A 22186-nucleotide genomic window follows, 5' to 3' on the forward strand; every position below is an offset into this window, starting at 1 on the left:
AAACTCACGAGCTGGTAAAAATGATAAAACTCAATTCACTGATGGATTTTTAATAATTAGTAATCTTAGTCGGCTGACTTAAAAGGCCGAATCGCTTCTTTATTTTCTAATTTAACATGTGCCAGTCGAATAGTAAATATCTGTTTTAAAATAGATAATTGCGACGTAAAATATTTTTTAGCATCATATCGCTATTCTCGGAATCAATTTTTCGTAGTGATTTGTTTCTATGACTATCTTGATGGTTTATTTATTGTTATTTTACCATTTGATTGCAATTATAATTGAAATTTTCTCGAGGCTCATTTTCATAGAATAAATTTCCAGAAAAAGCCTTTTTGAATCAAAAACGACTCGCTTAAGTTATTACCACACTTTTATCGTATACTAAGTATACATATGCTTTTAGAAGTTATAGTTACACTGTGTGTTTTTTTAAATTCCATAGCCATTGAAAATTTGGGGTTGCTACACGACCGAAAACATAACGAAATTGCCTTGGAGACTTAACGGAAATAAATAAAATGTAATTATTTTCTTGAGAAAAATAAATTTACCCCGTGTAGTGGCGCCCCTGTCGATCAGAGGGAGAAGGGTTCCTCCCCAGTACAAACACACCCTGAGGCACCACATTGCATAATTTGGGAGCGCGCGGTCGATCTCGAGCTCGACATGTCGGAGCCCCCCGGCCGGAGCCCCGGCCACCGCCGCGCCTGAAAACCCGGCGGCCATCTTTACCGTTTCGCGATGCGGCGACCCGCCCTCGCGCTCCATTAGCTCGGGGGCCCCGAACGCCGCACGGGACAGGTATGCTCCCGTTCGATATATCCGTTAAATAGGTTATGCGCGAACTGCCTTCGCCAAATTGTCGACTCGACCCTGGAAAACTACAAATTTCCATTCCTTTCCGCGGACGAATAGCGGGCGCGTAGCGGACTTGTTGAATTTCCACCTCGCGGTCCGCACGTTCGGCCATAGCACGCGACAAATTTTCAATCATAATTGGTCCGATTCTTAGATTTTTTACCATAATCGATACATTTTATTGTTAAAAATCGTCCGCCACACACAATGCAACGGTAAACACGTGTTAACGTACATATATAACCTAATCATTTTAGTTTAATAAATTACCTAAAAGATTACGAGAATAAATCGATTGATCAATTTTGGCCATAATCGATAAATACATATACAAGTAATTATAAAAAAAATCATCCTCCTACACACGATGCAACTTTAAGCGTGTGATAATGTACGTATATAACATAATAATTTTATTTATAAATTATTTGAATTAAATAAGTGTCGTTTACGAGTACTACACACATATATGTGAATAATTCCATTGTTATATTTTTGGCCATAACCTATATATTTAATTTGTAAAAATCGAGCACATACACGATACAACTTGTGTGCGTTAATGTACAAATATATCCTTATAATTTTATTTATTGTTCAGAATATTAAAATTTGATAGTTTTTGTGTGAGCAATGCTACACGTGGTTGGCATTATCGTGGTGAGAAACATTGCTCTTTTTATTTACTAAGTCTGGTCTTTTTTAATTGATGTGTTTTAATGCATTGTCCAATTCCGAGCGTTATGAGCGTTCCAATTTTTATCTTAATTACTTAAGCTCATTTTTCCTTGCATGTCTATTTTGTATCAGGACGCATTATAAAAAAATATAATAGTACAATAATTAAATTTAATAACACAAATAATATAATAAATTATATATTAATCTATATTAGTTTAAAATTACAAATGATAGGATAGCTTAGTGTAAAAAGTATAAAATTTCGTTTAGTCTATCTATATTTGGTGTAATATTCGATATAGTAACCCGATTTAATCATAACATTGTTTATTTATTTTGTTTTCGTTCGTCTAAGTAAAAAAACTTTTTCATATAAATTTGTGGTTGAAAATAAAATTTATTTTGAAATTATTTTTTGAGTTATAATTTATTACAGATATAATATAAAATATTTTTTACTAAGATTTTATGAACAGTTTATTAAATTTGGATGTATTTTTTTTTGCATTTAAGAATTGCATTATTATTATAAGTCTTGGGAATACGAAGTGTTCTATATAGTTTCTAAATATTAATGTGAGATACTAACCACTATTGAACAATTTTTTCAAACTAGGGAAATTCGACTATCGATTCAACCGCAATCTTATGTTGCGAAACTATTATTTTTCGTCGAAATTATTGTTGTTTTCACCGAAAATTATTATATATATTAGATTATCTTTTTCTTGTTTTTCATCATCCTGGTTTATTATTAATTTTAATGTGTATTAAAATAACCATTATAGCAATAACTAACTATTTCAAAAATCAACAATTTAACCAATGTAGTCAACCCTGCCGCATTCCGATTTAGTGTGCACGCTTGGAAGACTCTGGTCTAATTGTCACTTAATGACGTTTATTATATTGTTCCATTAAATATAGAACACTAAAAATGACACCACACACACACAAGATGTCCATATTTGTGCTTTGGAATTAATAAGGGGTTTATTCAGCCTTGTCTGAATAGTGCAGTCCGTAACGTCTCAGACTGGTAAATCCAAGGTTGCGGGTTCGAGCTCTTGCAGCGACTCGTATTTTTATTTATAAAAATAGGCAGTTATTAATAACAGGCCCCAGCTGAAATTTACATATATTATATTACACATAATAATTTATAGTTCATAATATAAATATTACCGATTTTCAGACTCAGTTTGGTGGTTAATACTTTGTAGGTATTCGTTATGTTTGATTGACTTATCCAATTGGTACAGATTTACCCCGCTGTAACGCATTTAACTTATGCTCAATGGAAGATTTAAAAAAATCTTTCAAAATTTATTATAATTTTGTCTGACGACCGATGATCCGTAATTAGTTTTTTGAAACAAATGCTTTGACAGCGTTATCAATGTATTAAAAAAATTCAATTAATCAATATTTTTAGTCGCGATAGTTACATTACTTCCTTTTTTAAATTCTTTGAAATTACAATTGCAACATTATTTTTTATGGTTATAACTGTTGATTAAAGACAAATAAACTGACTAAAATTCCCTGTGGAAAAAATATGCTTCAAGACATTAAGACGGTAATAGCTTTAGCATCATCAAAATAAGTGGGGTAATGTACGTATATAGCCTGCTTATTTTAATTATTAAAGCAGTGTTGTGATTTGCATATATTCGAAAAAATCGATCCTTGGAATTAAATTATAAAAAATAAGCGTCTTCCATATACGTTACAATTTAATGTATGTACTTATTTATATACATATATATTATTCATCATTAATTTTCATTCATGTAGTGTTGTCATACTAAAAAAATATTAAATGTTGTATATTTATGAAGGCAAGAGCTCATTTACCAAAATGTACGTTGTCACGAAATCTATTGTTCTTTACACGCACGATAATATAAGCTATTTATTAAAGTCAGTTTTTCATAACAATTATTTTATAATATACTGTGTGATAAAAAGGACAAATTCAATGTTTCAATAAAAAGCTGAAGGATGTCGATGAGCCCATTTTTCACTGAAACTTCAATTGTGTCACGGCATTAATTCCGACAAGAAAAACAAGTCACGAACGGTGGTCTATTTTACAGTTTAGTATCGATCTACTACGATTTGTGTTCACAGGGTCCTGAAGTTAGAGTAGATAGTGTTATCACTCGCTTGAATCGCGTACTGCAGTTGCCACACCCGTCACTTGTCCGTTCTCTATTGTACGTTACCTGTTTCGTAGCTGGGTTATATATAAAATACCTACGTACATGTTGTATATTGAGTGGTACTAAAAAGTATATAAAACCTGCTTCGAATATCAGAGTTGTTTCGGAGACTGAATGTTTCTTCTTTGTTGTTTCGTTAAGTTTTAATGAGTCATACGGTAAGACAAAAAAAACTTTGTAATCTTCGGAAAGCTGCGAATTGCTTTTGGTATCTACGTGTGGCGAGAAAAGTTTGCGTTGTCTAACTTTAACCGATGTTCGGTTGATTTTAATGTAAATGTCTGATCTAATAGATTTAAAAAAATCTCTTTCAAGAGTGACACAACTCAATCATTTATTTAAGGTAAATTTTGATTAAAACAGGCGGAGCGTTTTAATTTTACCATCACCTAAAAATATAATTAACGACAGTTCACTTAAAATAACGTACTTTTATTTAATATCTAGCAAAATTTTATGACTACGTGGAATTAGGGTAAGCCAACTTGACCTACATATGCAACAGTTGCCGATAGCTATTGTTTCAGCCTAGGTTGTAAAAAACGTGACCTATGGGCCGAATGCAGCACAATTTTGTGCGCTTAGAGATTTTTTTGCTGCGCAGCCAAATGAATATAGATATTTTATATAATTAAAATAGCTACTAATGAGTGATATTGTCTCTAAATTAAGCACTATGTGAACAAATATAAACTCAAACTAGTTGTTAAAAATATTCGCGCTACGCTGCTTACTGAGCCTAAAATATTTATGAGTAAAATATCCACTTAAATACACCTCTATACTTTTTATTTTGTTACACTTAACAGTAAAATATGTATACACACTTATGATTTTTTAAAATTGGATTAATTATTCAATTGTAAATGCTAATTTTATTTTGACAGTCAATGCTGGCAAAAGCTTTGCCCACAGACAAAATTCAGCAATATTTTATATGTTTGCGGCCCGTTTTTATTTATTTTGCTGCTCAGCTAAATGATTTTCGTTTATTTATTAAAATAAAATATCTGTCTATGAGTTCAATATCGCATAATCAAGTAAACACGTAAAAAACTGTAGTTCATTAATAAAATAAAGCAAAATTTCGTGCTACACGGCTAATTGAGCTCCAACGTTTTCTTACAGTTTCTTTAATTAAAATTTATATTAAAAATGTTTGATCTGCGCGGTTATTTAGATATATTTAAATTAAAATTTTATGAGTCGAAAAAGGTTACCGACTTCTGTTGTAACTTGGCCGATTTTCACGAAAATGCCGTTTTCTTTTTAATTCCCAAGTCTGGATCACTCAAATGAATTTTTAACTCCCGGGTCGCATTGCGGTCTGCAAAGGATCTGAAAATATGCTTTGCTGCCCACGCATTCGAATTTTAATAGGGACCATTGTATTATATTTATATACAAATTGTGTAGGTGTAATGGTTTTATATTATGTATATGATATTATGTATATATGTACAGTTAAAGTGTTAAATTTCGATTAAATATACAATGCCTAGACAAAGTATCCACTAACTATGAATTAGTTAAAGCTTAAATACTAAATTTCGTATATACTTTCACTGGATATTTTATGCTTTAACTAGTGAGTGTATGAACTATCCGACGCGAGTTAGTTACATCGTCAATGAACCTAAACACGAGCGATTAAACGTAGAGCCAATAAAAAATTTACCGTTGGACAGGTTAGGTGTGAGTGAGCGGCACAGAACAGTGAACACCACATGAATAACTCTCATAAAGATTTACCTTACATAAATAATTTAAATTAACTAATAAATATATAAATTATTTAATTTTAAATACTTTGAAAAACACTGAAATGATAGCGTACAATGGCTAGTTACATTTTTCATAAATTATTTCATGTGTATTGTAACTGAAATTATTTGACAGTGCATATATTGACTAGGTAATATATGCATTTTCGTAATTCACACTTTACATGTAACATATATACATATCAGGCGCGTAGGGTGAGATACTTTTCCTTTCGCTCGCTCGCGTGTTAAGTGACGAGAGTGAGTGAGAGATAAGGTCGTGCGTTCCGCCCTCATCTTTCACGCTCTCGTCACTTAACACGTGAGCGAGCGAAAGGAAATGCAGTAAAAAATCCCTAGATTATATAAAATAACGTATTAAAATATATATTGATAACAATTTCCCAAAAACTTCAATGTAATTTTTTCGACTATGATCTGAATACTTTGGCTATTAAAAAGTGTATTTAAAATTGGTGTAAATTTAAAATTCATCAAGTATAATTTTAATAGCTTTTCCATTATTTCAACTATTTTTAAAAATATTTTTTATAAGATAAACTTATAATGTTTAGTATTGCATTCAAATTTTAAATTTAAAATCTTATTATCTCATTAATGTAAAATTGGTATATTATAAGTGTTACATTAAAACTAATGATATTGTGCACATGATTAGTTTAGTCCGAAGTTTTATCAGCTCTTCTAAAAATCGCTCTTGTATGTCTCAGTTTCAAAATAGCTGCTGTTCCGGTCCATAATGTTTAAAAACTTAAAAATATCTTATTCATTCACAAACAGGCGAAATTTATTTTGGCAACGCGCGATTAGTGTAAAATTAAAACGACGCATTAAGATTGTAATATATAGAATAATATTATAGAGTTAGTCTAATTCAGGGGTTCGCAAAGTGGTCGATATGACATTTTTATAAGAGAATTCAGGCTTAGGGGTCGACAAAAAATTGCTATAAATATACATATATTTAAACATTTTTAGGTCGGAATAGCGCAGTCCGTAACGTCTCAGACTGGTAACATAGAGGCTACGGGTTCGAGCCACGGTAGTAGACTCGAATTTTTATTGATGAAAATGCACTATTATTAAAAACCGGCTCCAGCTGCAAAATTACTTTTATTGACTATAAATTATATTACACATAATAATTTATATATAATTATATATGTGTCATCGATTCCCTAGTTAATGATTACAGTATGACTGATTGACTTATCCAGCTGGTACGGATTTATTCAGTTGTAACGCATTGGGGTTACACTTATTAGATTACAACGGAAGATTAAATAAATAAATATGTCATATAACTTATTAATGTGAATGTCAAAAAGAGGCAAAACACTCATATCATTATTTTTACATATTATTATGAATATTATAAATCATATTTTTGTAAAAAAAATGGAACGAATAAAAATTAAAATAAATTAATAAAATTATTAAGTATACTATATAAATAATAGAAAAATCATAAGTATAACTTAAGCGTTATATAAGCGTTATTTTGGTAGTCTATAAGAGGTCTAAGGTTGTGTTTACGCTGCGCGCAACTACTCGCGCAACTCTTTCGCGAGTTAAAACTTACTTAGTGTAGACGTGGCCTCCACCCCGAAATTAATTGCGAGTTTTAACTCGCGAAAGAGTTGCACGAGTAGTTGCAACCTAAGAGTATAACGGTTGAAAAAGTTTGGAGACCCATCTTTATAAAGGCCAAATAGCTTAGTTGCAGTATTGTCATGACGTCACGGGCATCAGGGAGTGTTAGAATCGAAGTGGGTATTGCCCCATCAGTTTTGATTGTTTTAAAACGTTTAATTAGGTGTAAAAATAATTTTAAATTAATATAAATAATACAAATAGCATTCACGTTTATCAGGAAGAAAAAAAATAAATGGTACACATTAATTTATTATAAATTAGCAAATTTATGTTTCTACATCATCATATATAATTAAGGCTCAGAGCTACAGAAGTTTAAATTTTCGGCATTTATGATTTTTATTTAATTATTTAACTGCATATGCAGGGCAAAACAACTTTACCCCAATTCTTCACAAAAAATACTATATGAACCTTGGTTTATTTATTGAAAATATTTATAGAATTTTTTTCTATTAATCTGTTCAAAAATAAACCGGAATAATGATAAGTATATCGAACGTATATCCATATCGTGTGCTTTAGAGCTAATAGTAATAGCAAACTTGCCATCTCTTTATGAATAATGATGAAATGGATAGCTCTTGAACTGAATGCGTTAACGCAAATATAGTGTAGGCCACAAAACGTGTATTCAACTTTAGTTGTTGTTGTCACATTCTTAAAAAGTATTTTTCAGCACGACTGTGTGTTCATGGAAATATTTTATTTAGGAAAACTGCAGTTTTATATAACATTCATATACAATTAATTTAATATGGATGTTTTTTATTAAAAAAAGATTTACTCGGCATGATTGTTATCCACTTTTCCTGATGACGTCATATGTGAGCTATCTGGTTTTATATATTAGCAGGTATTAATGTAACATCTCGTATTTTCTTTTACATTCTTATTATGGATCATAGAAAAACATTTTTTTGTATATAGTAAATAATTTAGATAAAAATAATAATGAACCCATTAAATACTAAGATTACGACTATATTTATTTTTACACAAAAGTTTTTCAATATTTTATGCATTTTTGGTTACGACTCAAAAACTAATTTTTAAGTTTTTTATTTCTTACTTTTAGACATTGATTGTTCCAAAAATATTTTTTTAAGCAAAAAATTTAAAAAAATCATTAATAATACAACTTTTAAATTTTTTTAATATCATATTTATTTTTGGCACATCTGGACCGATCGGTACCATTTGTACCACCGAAGAAATGAAATTGTCTAGGGACCAAAGTTACATTTCAACGATGAACTTTCCTTTTACGAGATAAGTTTAGATTGAGTTTCATTCGGGGTTAATTCAAATTTGAAACCATACTATATAAATCCAAAATACTGAATGTTTAACTAAAAATGTAGTAAGCAACTATAGTGGTTTGTTTCACCTGAGCCTCTGACTGACGTTGGTGATTAATCTTTGAGGCAAAAAGCGTGCTCATTCCTGATATAATAGGGTAGGTTGTACGCTTAAAATGTGGACCTACCATTGTGCGTTACTTAGTCGTAGGGAGTGAGAGGTCCAGAGGGTCACATTCGTCTCCCGAGATCCAATTACTCTGACCCATGTAAAGCTCCGAAATATTTTATTTTTTGATTACGCCAATATAGCACACTTCGTGTATATTAAACGTACCCACTGTTATATAGGGTTATTATCAAATTTTCTTAACTTTACTAAAATTATATTATATATGGTCATTCGAAGAACTGTTGAACATCTGTCGTTATAAAACTGTAGCACCTTTTTAATTAATATGATTCTTCGAACGATTATATATTATTTATATATTTTTACTAACGCTTATTTTATAATGTCAATTTACTTAATTACGCATATTTTCTTATAATATGGCGATCGCTGAAAAATTACGTATGATACTAAATTATCTCATTTTCGACTCATGACATATTTTTCATAGTTACACTTGCGAGGTTCGCTTTGGCGCATTTCCAAAAAGTTTGACCCCAAAATTTAGAGACCTTGCGAACTTTACTGTTGAATGCCTTGGCATGAAAGCTCGTCATTATAGTTCGAATGATTACAACGTTGCATCGTGATTGCATGTCATGTTATTTATAAATATATAATAAACTATCTAATAATTAAATATATTATCATACTATGTACCTATAATATAATCATAATTAAACATTAGTAGATAGATACATGATTAGTAGTATAGTAGTGTATTATTATATTGTGATCCTTTTGCTTGCTATATTATATTTAAAACTGCTAATATTTTATTATATCATCATAATATTTACCCTTCTTTTAATTTATATAGTGTTGATGATTTAATCTATTATATAATAATTTCATTATAACGGTGACAGGCGTAAGTATTTTTGTACTTATTATATACATGTGTGTTATAAATTGTAATTATTGAAATATTTAGTGATTCTATTATATTATAAATATAATATTATAAATAGATATTTAAAAAGAACGATTTCAAGGTTGTATAATATGTAAAGTCTTACGATAGTTTTTTATGTGTTGCATGTTCCAATAAAAAGCTCTAGAATAGTAACGTCGATCGTTATACGATAACGGGTTTTCTTCGATAAAGAAGTTATTTTATGTACGTGTATTTTTAAATATAACCCCCTTTAAATATGTATTTACTGTCTATTATATAGGATGGACTGAAAGATAGTTTTTAGATTTCAACTGCATTTTTTGGCCCAACCTGTATAATTTAGAATAGAAACTTAGTGTCAATTTTGTGATTTAAGTTTATTATGATTTAACTCCCAATCTGTCGCTTTTGCCGTGTTAGTTTACGACTATGACTTTCCGTGCGCGCGTTTTAAATTAGTATTATATGTTTATAATCTGATTAAACGAAAAAATATACCTACACGGTAACACCCTTTATCATTTCCGTGCAACGTTACGAAGGTGTAAAACACACATTGTTATAAATTCATTATTCACACGTAAAAAGGGCGCAAAACAAATCACGGTTAAGTGGGCCGAGATCGGAGGAAGTTGTCGTTTAAATTGTATATTGCGGTTAAATGTGTGATATTGTGACCGTATCGTATAATTTATTAAATCTATAAAGCTGGTTAATGTTTATTAATTAACATCGCAGCGTGGGTTTCAGCAACATTGATGAATTTTTAATTTAAATGGAGCGATACGCTGTAATTTGAAGTTAAAACTACGCTTCATAAGTATAATTACGTATACGTATGGTGTTGGATAGTTAAGATTGCTACTTATAAAGGATTATAGAATGCGATCGAGAATTCTCAATCTTAATTAAAATTGTCGAAGTTCAGAATTATTACTGTGATTAACTAAATTTCTTAATTATTTACGGATTATCTGCTGATTAAATTAAGAAGTAGCTTTTACGCGAATGGAATTCGTTTTCTATATAATCCTGGTTGGTTTTATATTATAAGTTTAATTCATTAGGAATGAGCGAATCATATTTCTTTGATTTAAACATGAGCGCAACTGTAAAGATTATGTAACAAATACTAATTTGTATGTAAATAAATCACAAAATTAAATGTTTTGATATATATTGAAAGTGATGAACCTCGACGATAAAACATTGGACGGTTCACAAAATATTGCTGACGGTTTTGCGCAATATTTTCGTTCTGTTTTCGAGGAATATTTTTCGCCTTCTGCTCAGTCGCTTCCTTCTTCATGTTCTTGGTCTTCAGTACTGACCATCAGAGAAACTGAGCACTCAGATCTTAAATACGGATTTAATAAATTAAAGACAGGGCGTTCTTCTGGACCTGATTTAATTCCCGATTTTATTTTGAAGGGTTGCGAAGTAAGTCTCGCTGCTCCTCTAAAATGTATTTATGATCTGATTCTCAAAACATCATTTCCTGATCTATGGAAATGCACAAAAGTTCATAAAAATTCATAAAAAAGGTGACAAATTATAAATAAAGAATTATAGACCAGTAGCAGTGTTGTCAGCTCCTGCTAAATTATTTGAAATAATTATTCATAAATATCTTTACAATCACTTTCAGCAAGTTTTATTAGACCAACAGCACGGGTTTCGTCCTGCCCGTTCCACTGTTACTAATCTTCTGTCGTTCACCAAAACGGTGACAACTTCTCTCGATGCCGGAATTCAAGTAGACGTCGTGTATACAGATTTTGAGAAAGCCTTTGACAAAGTTTGTCATACGTTATTATTAAAAAAATTGTCGAACCTCGGTTGCTCAGATAATTTAACTCGGTTATTTTCGAGTTATTTAAGCAATCGTAGACAGTTTGTAACCTATGGTGGCCGATTGTCAAAGGAATATTTTACCCCTTCGGGGGTTCCTCAAGGATCCAATCTGGGACCTCTGCTTTTTGTGTTATTTATTAATGACATAAATACAGCAATTAAAAATTCAAGTTTTCTTCTGTACGCAGATGATTTAAAATTATATAAATGCATTCGATCTGTTGCGGACTCCTCTCTACAAAGTGATTTAGACTCTCTGTGGAGATGGGCTTCCGTTAACCGTCTGCCCTTTAGTGTCGGAAAGTGCCATACTGTGTCATTTTCTCGATCCCGTTCGCCATCAGCTTATTTCTACCATCTCGGTGGTAACATTTTGACTAGAGAAACTTCCATTAAAGATCTCGGAATCACTTTCGAGAGCAAATGGAGGTTCTCTCTACACATACACGACGTCTGTGATAAATCTTCCAAGATGCTCGGCTTTGTTATGAGGAATGCCTTTCACTTTGACGATCCGTCAGTTATTCGCATCCTCTATGACACCTTAGTTCGTAGCATTCTTGAATCGGGATCTATAATTTGGAATCCCCGAATAGCCAAATATTCCCTTTTAGTGGAAAAAATTCAAAAAAGGTATTTAAGATACCTTTACAAAAGGACATTTGGTTATTATCCGTACTTATATCCCAGCGCCTTTCTTTTAGGGGCGTTGGGATATGATTCGCTGAATTCTCGCAGAAAGCTGTATGTCGCTAAGCATTTTTTCAAACTACTAAAAGGTGCTGTCGACAATTCAGCTATTCTCGAGGAATTCCAGTTTTGGGTTCCGGAACATTTTCGAGAATCACGATCGAGACCTCTTTTGATGGCAGTTAGGGCTAGGACATCCGCACTTGCTGACTCGCCTATAGCTGTGGCCGTACGGCTCCTTAATACGCTTGCATTACATATTGACCTGTTTAATGTTAGCTACAAGGAGCTGATCCAGTTTGTTTCATTTAATTTTGATATTTTATAATTTTTTGTTATGTTTATTATTTTTAAGTATTGTTCTATTTATGTATATATACGTTTTTTTTTTGTTTTATAAATTTAAAATTTGTTTTCGACCATCGTGGCGCATTGGGGTAACCTGTTAGGCCACGATGGTCTTAATTTAATCTAAAAAAAATAAAAAATAAAAAAATATATATATATACAGTTGCCTTTTAGATAATCTACTATTATTGAAACTTGACCTCTATGGAAACTCCAACTATCGTATCTTAAGGTCGTTCGCTATATTAATATATAAATAAGCATAAGTGCCATTTGGCAAACAATACACTGTTTTCTTTGTTTGATCAAAAATTATCATTTTTTCCCTTATGATACAATAAATCGAACTACAACATATTTTTGAAGTCAATGGAAGAGAATGAGCGCCATTACATAAGTGGTGTTTACAATCGTGAACAATCCATAATTTAACCTGCGAAGCGATGTTATCGATTGAGCAGCATTATAACCCCAATATGCATACGTACATGTTTTTTTGTATAAAGAGTGTAAAAATGCGAGTGTCGCACATTTAATATTGATGGTTTTCAGTGACAATGGCGAATGAAACTCAAAACTCGCAACTGTTGAATGAGTAAGGGAAAGAATCGAGTGCTTCAAAATAAAATATGATATAAGATCAGGAGTCGAGGAACGGAACATTTCAATTAAGACGAGCCTGGTGGTGGTGAGGATAGCGGGGGGTATTGTCCGCGATGATCGAGGGGGCGGCGGGGGCCAGCGGGGGGAGGGCCCCCGCAGAAGAGGCCCCCAGGTCGCCGCGGCAGCCCCGAATGGGGCCTGCGCCCTTCGCTTCCTTCGAAGATCTCTCCGACGAGGTGAGACCAAAAGTATGTATAACCTGTCTGACATTTCTTCTTCTGCTATGACACTCACATCACAACATAGATATATTATTTTCAACTATTTACACGCTTTTCTGGCACTTGTCGATTAAGCTACATTTATCCTACAACTGTTATATATTATGTTTAATGTGATTACAGGTAATTCTACCACTATGAATCAAAGTGTGTATTTAGAAATAATGATAACATACATATATTCGTCCAGTTTTTTAGTCTTTTTGAAATCGTCTTTCTTTCATCAAAAAATCTTAAAATCCATAACTGCACTAAAACATCTCAAGTTGCAAAGAATCTCTATGGAAACGTGTGATCTGGCATGGAAACTCATGGACCAAAAGAGCCAAATATGAGTAGTACAACGGTTTAAAATACGATTTATTTAAGTGAGTTGAATTCATGTTTTCTATTCCTTGTAATTTATGATTGAAGAAATTTAGTTGTGATATGAAATCTACCATGATATATAATTTTTGCAATCACTGATCTGAATATTGAACATTCTTTTAGGATAAGAAGCAAAACGCTTTAAAACTTGACCTTTTGAAAGCCAAAACAATTTGTTGTGGAGGAGCAATTCTTGATATCCATTTCACTTAAAAACTCTTCAAATTGATGTGGGACACTTTTACCACAACGCTCTTGGTAATCTTAATTATCAATTTTATAACTTATATACTTTATTTTGGAAATGTATGCACAAAGCGTTTCTTGGTGAATCGTACAATGGAAAGTTACTACTTCGTGATTTTTTTTAAAATTCACACCTTGCAATTGCCACAATTTTATTTTTTCATGCACTTAGACATAAAGTAAAGATACAATCATACTTTTTTACGTTTTCCATCTGGTTACACTAATTTGTAATCTTCCATGAAATTTAATTTTTGCAACCATCGATCTTCTGTCAATTCTGAATATTGAACATTCTTTTAGGATAATAATTAAAACGCTTTAAAACTCCTTGAAAGGCAAAACAATTTGTTGTGAAGGAGATAGTCTTTATCCATTTCACTTAAAAACCCTTCAAATTGACGATGGTGGAGTAACTCTTTAACAATTTTTTCTGGAAATATATGTGTACAAAACGCCTCGTGGTGAATTGTACAATGGAAAGTTACTATTTCGTGATTATTTTTTTTTAATTTAAGACAAATTATTTTTTTACACCTGTCTATCCGTTACAATTGACACAATTGTATTTAATAAAAGGTGATTTTTTCCATGCATTTAGACATAAAGTTAACAATCATACTTTTTTGTGTTGACCGTCTGGTTACTCTCGTCTCTTATTCACTATTGCACAAATATGCCGTTATTTACTTAGTTAAGCTGCGCGATTGATATTTACGTTTTTTCCATGTATAATCGATTCAAGAATCTAAAAATCTAATACTGAAATATTAAAAGGGTTCATAGAAGCATCATGGATTAATAATTAGGCTCGTAATAACGTCATTATATAACATAATAAGTGTACATATCAATGAGAAAAAAATAAAAATTGTAAATTTGGCAAAAAACAAGACAACACGCGCTCACCACAAGAGCCGCATGCGGCTCACGAGCCGCGGTTTGCCGACCCGACTAATTTTTCATTACCCAATTGTGAGAAGTAGTTCGTACTATACTTATTTATTTATTTAAATACATGTAAAAGGCATAACGCCAATGAGCCCTGTACATAAAAAAATACAAAATAACAAAAATACTATTCGACAGATGGTTAAAAAGTCTAGTATTCCTGTTTTTTATGCGGTATTTCGAACAATATAAGCGCTAGTATTTAGGTGGCATACAAAAACGAAGTTCTTTAAGGATCTTCGGATTGTAAATATTTCTTGTTAGTAACTTGAATAAATGCTTTTTCAAATACTGCATACTTCGTAAGAATTTTGTTGGAAATAAATATGAATACTATTTATATTCTTATATTTTTTAGGTTTTATTATTAAAAGTGAGTCAGTTGAATTATTTAGCAACCAGACAAGATAAAAATGTTTGAGGGTTATACAGTGCCTTTGAGCTCCTCATTTGCTCGCGTAAAACAAATACTAACATCTTTTTGGCTTAATGCATATGTGCTGATGGAATCTGTAACCTTCTTGATATAAGACACCCAAATAAATTACAAATCTGTGCGATGAAGCACATTGTTATACATGTTTTGTTCTAGAATATGTCATGAAAAGTTAAATGTATTAGAAAATAACCACGCATATAGATTTCAACAGCAAATTTAAGTGTTTTACAATACGATACCATTACAATACCATATTTTATTGCTATCACCATGATGTTTATCAATTTACCGAAACGTATCTATTTAAAAAATCAGAAAAAAACATCACTAATATCATATTAACTAAATAGTTTTAAAAAAATATTCTTCACTTCAACTTTTTCGTTTGCGCAACACATTTGCGCCTTTTTATTACTTAAATCCCGTCACCATTTGTCGGTCTTTCTACGCACATTCATCAATCCTAAATATCTTTTAAAGTTTTGCCAGTAATATTTGACCCTAAAATAGCTTAGATCTGTTTAAATAGGTCAGTGCTCATTTTTTAAAAAACAAAATTATTTTAAATTTTATTGCTACGCTATTCACAGTTTGAAGTTTACTGCCTTTATATTTCAAATTCGCTTATAAAACGTTGATCACTAACAAAGTTATGATTATTTAAAAAAACATTAGTTATAGAATATTTGTATTGAATCAATTGATGCGGCACCCATCGAGGTCCCTGATCATCCTGACCTTTCGTAATTGCCTGACCAATCTCAAGTGTCTTTATAAAGCGGTCACTATTAAGCATGGTCTTGATTTAATGCACGTCTGTAGCGAAAAATCGATCAGCTCGAAATGCAAATTTCCCTCTCCATATCTCCAGAACCATTTTACTATCATAAGCTTGCGACAGATTCTTGGTAGTAAAAAAGCCGATATTAGAAAAAGCACTAAGGCTCACAAATTACAAGCAAAATTTTATTAAAATTAAGTTAGTAACCAATGCGAAAAAACGAGACGAATATATGTAACAACATGAATTGAACATTAAAACACTATTCTAAACGTACTGTATAATTGACAAGTGTCTTTATTGTTTTAATTTCCATTTGCTTTATTATACCTTACACATTGTAGATGCGTTCCCACTATGCTTACAGTGATAGATATTTTATTTATTGTCCATATATTTTGGAGCTTTCACGTATGTATTTAGAAGCTTAATTACTATAATACAATAGCCTAATAATGATTTTGTATAATATTTCGACATGTGCATCTTATTCTTACGAATCGATCGTCAAAACACTTTGTAAGAATTCGTTACGACCCCAAAATGGGTCAATTTAGTTTCCACATAAAGCTCAAGGTCATCAATAAATAATACCTGTCATTCGACGAGGTCGCGCATTGAAACTTTTTCGATCGATGCTTTATTCCAATGAAATTATGATACATGGTAATTATCGTGTTTATATATTAATATTAACTAACACATTAGGGGTTTTAAGTAGGTTATGCTGCTTAAAATTTGGATTAAAAAATTATGACCTCAATCGAGTCAATATCGATTTAATCGGGAAAGTGTATGTTACGTTAATATTCAATATACATATAGGACAAACTAATTAAGAAGTGTTTTTAAGATTACATTAGATATTTATCTAATATTAGGTTGTCCAAAGTTTACGCCGTTACTAATATACTAGTTTATTTGTAATCTCCTTCATTTTAAATATATTTTTGAATACTCGCTGCTTTTTTGGAACGAACTAGTTTTCTAGCTAGTTTTGGATTTCATCATTTTCATTACATGTAATACTACAAAAGTCGTATGAAAGCGAGCGTTAAATATAGAAATCTAAAGGAGCAATGTCTGGGCTAAACGGTGGATGTTAAGCATCTACGATATCGAGGATTTGGTCTTTAACTGCTATTGTGCAATCACTTTCAAGAAGTTCCCAGAATATTTTTGATGATTATGTACGTACGACTTGGTTCGATTTAAATTAACCGTGAGATTAGGAAAATTTAGGAAAATCGTAATTTACGTACGTCATTTCAGCTTTTTCCAGGGAAAGGGACAAAAGTTAGCCAATCATGGTATTTTTTTAATATTTCCATTTACAGTATTTCATTAAATAACATGCATTTTTCTGGCAAAATTTAAGGAGACCTGCTTAAAATCCACGTCAAAAGCAATAAAATCGTGCCGTCGCAGTGGAAACGCTCGGTTACCTAGCGTTTATATTGATACGTTTTATAACAATATTACGACAATAAGCGAGAATCGAATGAAGCACATTTAAACCGAAATTTTGACCAATAGGAGATCGCAAAAAACAATTATCGCTTCTCAAAAGACAAAAATCCACGTCAAAAGGAATAAAATCGTGGCGGCGCTGTCGCAGTGGGAACGCTTTTTATTGCTTTTGACGTAAATTTTTGACTTCTGAGAAGTGATAATTTTTTTTACACCCTCCTATTGACCAACATTTGGTTTAAATATACTTTAACCAATGCTCTCATATCTGAAGTCCGTAGTAATATCCGAAAGAATAACTATCATATTTTTTTAAATAGTGTAATTCAAGTGCAGACAAACTATGGAGCAATATGCGAGATGCGACGTAGAGAATTTTCGCTTAAATATTCGCAGAGTTTGAACATTTCTATCTATAATATTTCCAGAAATTCAATATCAGTTGCTGTTTATTTGAAATCCATAGTAGGCTCTAGCAATCGATTTTTATTTGTTTTTTTAATAACCTCCCAGAAATTAAACAAAGGAATGCAATTGAATTTCAAAACATTTTATAGAAATTTTGTTGCATCGCTTCTAGTGTCAAACGTCATATCTAGATCTTCTGACAATTATTTTAAAAGTTCGATTAACGTGTCTACTTCTCGATGAATAGCTGTGACAGTTTTAGTTCTTGTGCTTCATGTTTTCAAATCGCGTTTTAACGTCTGGTAAAGCTTTTTTTAATTCTTCCCAGTGAATCGTAGAGTGAGAAAAAACGTGCTTATGTTAAAAAAAAGTGTTGTTTAGAATGAGAAAAAACTTGCTGTACCGAAAAAAGTGACTACCACTAGATCTTGCTTGGGTAAGTGTATTTCAGTTAAATTTAAACTATGATTATCACAGTTTACAAATAATGCCATGTGGTTTTTAACTTTGTTTTGGCGCCCCCTTAGGCCGATTTCACACGTGCCGGATGGATTCGACCGGCACCGGGCCGGCGCCGTGTAGTGGGGATGGTGTTGTATGGGCTAGTACCTACCATTTCAGACGTGCCAGACGAATCCATCCGGCGCCGGCTCGACGCTGCCCATACAACACCACCCCCACTACACGCCGCCAGCCCGGTGCCGGGCAAATCCATCCGGCACGTGTGAAACCGGCCTTAGTCTTGCGCCCGGAGGCGACTGCCCCTCTCTTTCCTCTCCCACACTACGGGCTTGTCTACCGGTGAAAATGTATTCCGATATGATTTTACTGTAATTACATATTTAAAAAAATACTGTTTTTTTTATATTTTCTTTGAGGGATAATCCGATAAATTTCTTCGTTAGAATCAGGAACGCCATTTTTGGCGAAAAAGGGGAGGGAGGAAAAAGTTGGCCAGTCAATGGTTGTTTTTTTAATATTTAAATTGATATAATTTCATTAAATGACATGTATTTTTCTGTCCAAATTCAAGGGGGGCAATTTTCCCTACTTGTCCCTCTCAAATGACGTTCCTGTTGATACAGCAGTAGGGAAAGAAGTAGCGAATACTACCGAAAAACTCGTTGCCGAGCGTTCCCACTCCCACTGCAACGGCGCGCCGTTGCAGTGGGAGTGGGAACGCTGCGGCGCCGACACGATTTTATTACTTTTGACGTGAATTTTTGACTTCTGAGAAGTGATAATTGTTTTTGCGCTCTCCTATTGACCAAAATTCAGTTTGAATATACTTTGATCAGTCCTCTTATATTAGAAGTTCACAGTAATATCGGTAAGGATAGCTATCATATTTTTAAAACATAGTGTAATATCGAAGTGCAGACAAACTATCTAAACTTTTTCCGCTTATTTTCCCCTGAGAGATAAGTTGGCTTAGTTTGTATTTTGAATTTGACTAAGATTCTCAATCGAATATTAGAATAATTCGCCCGATTTTCAACTATATGAATATTCGAATATTTGATCGAATATTCGTAAAATATTCCTTTGTAGTATTTTGAATAAAATTTTAATAAAATCTTAGAATGAAACAATTTGTTTTGAGCAAGATAATGAAACACTTTTTCTCAACAAAAAAAACCTTTATGTATTCGAAAAACATTCATGAATAGAATGTTTATTGGGCGTGTCTATTATGACCGAAATTCGCAGAATTCGTTGAACGAAACAAAGTGTTGGAAAGGTCCATTTATTATCGTTTAACGCTTATATGAACAGGTGTGCCTCGCAAATTTTTGTGAAGTTCGTGTTATGTTTTTGTATTTGTTGATTCAAAACGCAAGGATTTTATTTCAATTAATGCAATAATTCGATCGCAAACAATTTATTTTTAATTATATAATTTATATGAAAATCCGCATAAAATTATTTGCTATTGTATATGCAATAAGCTTGATAAAATTTTTGCTGAATTAATTTAATTTGATAAAGCAGAAAGACGCCCTTGATCAAAAAGTATGTTTTAATAAATTAACTATTTTCATTTTGACGTCCTCACTGATTAGTAATTCCCACAGAATTGTGTTATGCATATTTTATACAAATTAAAAAGTTTAAAATAATTAATTTAAATAATTCTTATTATGCATAATTTTTTACAGGCAATTTATTGATTTTTTGAGCTAATTGGTTAAATAAATTAATATCGTTAAAAACCGATAAAAAAATACGAAGATATTCGAATACTCTATTTTTCATTCAATATTCGAATAGTTAAAAAGTACGAATAATTATAAACCATTAACTTGACCTAATGAAATTTCTTAATCTAATTATAGTTTTAGTCATGTTGGGTTTGAGTAATTAGTGTAGGTTAGAAATTAAGCTCTGTGTGATCGAATCTCCACGTGAATTGCGATCGCATCCATTTTTCGTCTGCACAAGCCAGGACCCCTGACTCGTACCATCCAGCTCCTTCATACGCGACTTTTTTTATCGATTTGAAATATTAAATAAATACATATATGATACTAATAACTTTTTGGACAACCTAATTTTCAAAATATTAGCAACGATCCTATAGTATATTTTTTTTATCAATTTATTGAATAGAGTAAATTATGTTTACTCGTCACGCTCATTTCGCATTTATTTATTTTATCTGTTTTTAAGGTTTTACTACTGAAAAGCAGTATATTTGTAATTTGATTTAAAATGTATATATGTATGTATTATAGATACGTATGTGTGTATGTAGGTACATGGGTAGATATGAAATTGCCTCTATCGAGGGCATAATTGAGCCGCCACGTACACGCAAAATTTGTTTGGAAGTATTGATTTCGCATAATGTTGGATTTTGCGAATGTATGTGCAGAAAACTGAGGTCAAGGAATTGTGCTCGGACGCACTCAGGGTCTGACGTTTTTGGGTTAAGTCAAAGTTGAATTCATTACGACCGAGTGTGAAAGTACGTCATTAGGTACAACTGTAAAGCAATGTTTTGATTTTGGAACATTTCAAAGCGTATCAAGATTATATAATATTTAAAAAATCACAGTTGTATTGAATATATTTTGATTCTAAGCAGATCCTGAATATTACATATTTTTATTAATTTGCGGTTAGCCGCTTAAACGCGCCTCTGATATCTCAATGTAATATTTTTTCAGCTGAAAAGCAAGACGCGAAAATCGTTTCTTATAAAAATGTTGCGATAACGAAAGTGGATGTTTGCGAACCATCAATTTGTATATTAAACACGTCGAGTCGTTTATTCTTCCGAGCACGCTTTCCGTTCGTGAGCAATGTGAGCATGCTCCACAGTCGATTTGGTCGGATATGTAAATAGCTTAGTTACATTATTGCTAATTGGAAATTGCTGAAAGAAAGCCATGAAATGCGAAGGTTGATTTGTTGTTATGTGTGTTTCTAAATAGCACAACGTGCAACGTTATTTTAGTGTGATAAATAATGTTTTTTATACTTCCGCATGTTCCACAGGTCGAATTTGTATATTATGCGAAAGTATCATAAGTGCGACGTTTCAGCAAATTATTCGTCATCATGTTCCACATGCTTATAGGCGGACAAATGAGCAAACATTGCGACGATACGACGCAGCGTCCAACATCGATCCCTCGATGAATAATTCATTTTGTTTGCTGAAATCTGTGTATTAATCCCACTGGGGGGTTTATTTTTGATGAAAAAATCAGCGATTCTCCAGGTGAAAGCGGCACGCAAATCGCACACAAAATTGCATATTTATCAGATGGCTTAAAAGTACCGATTTTTGGTTACAAATATTAAAGGGCATGTTTAAAATATGTATTACTTTTTGATTGTGTTACAGTGTACATTTTTCATCACCTGTCACAGTGCAGTTCGTGCAGCACCCAGTTTCTAAGCGTGAGTTTGCATATCTTCCGAATGTGGCAATATAAAGCGTAGTCCGTAACGTCTCAGACTAATGACTCTGAGGTTGCGGGTTCTAGCCCCAGCAGCGGCACTCGAATTTTTATTTATAAAAATGCGCTATTATTTAAAAAAAAACGGTCCCAGCTGCAGTGACATCTATTGATTATAAGCTGTATAGCACATAATAATTTATCATTAATAATATAGATGTCACCGATTCCCAGACTTATTCGTACAGATTTGTCCA

General features: G+C 32.2%; 1 protein-coding gene across 3 annotated transcripts in view; it reads left to right on the top strand.

The window, feature by feature from the left end:
* The first annotated feature begins 626 nt into the window (after positions 1-626).
* LOC148230649 (uncharacterized) overlaps positions 627-22186 on the top strand; it is a 28914-nt gene continuing 7354 nt past the window's right edge. The window contains exons 1-2 of one of the 3 annotated variants that reach the window (XM_088195352.1): positions 627-807; positions 13026-13324. In XM_088195352.1, the coding sequence (XP_088051478.1) occupies positions 13190-13324 (135 nt within the window). In that variant the 5' untranslated portion in view covers positions 627-807; positions 13026-13189. The remainder of the gene's footprint in view (positions 808-13025; positions 13325-22186) is intronic. The other 2 variants (XM_088195354.1, XM_088195355.1) reach the window with 2 other exon arrangements.

This window comes from Plectrocnemia conspersa, unplaced genomic scaffold (genome assembly GCF_051122295.1).
Source record: "Plectrocnemia conspersa isolate PC_06_02 unplaced genomic scaffold, ASM5112229v1 ptg000010l, whole genome shotgun sequence".
In the NCBI taxonomy this organism is placed as follows: domain Eukaryota; kingdom Metazoa; phylum Arthropoda; class Insecta; order Trichoptera; family Polycentropodidae; genus Plectrocnemia; species Plectrocnemia conspersa.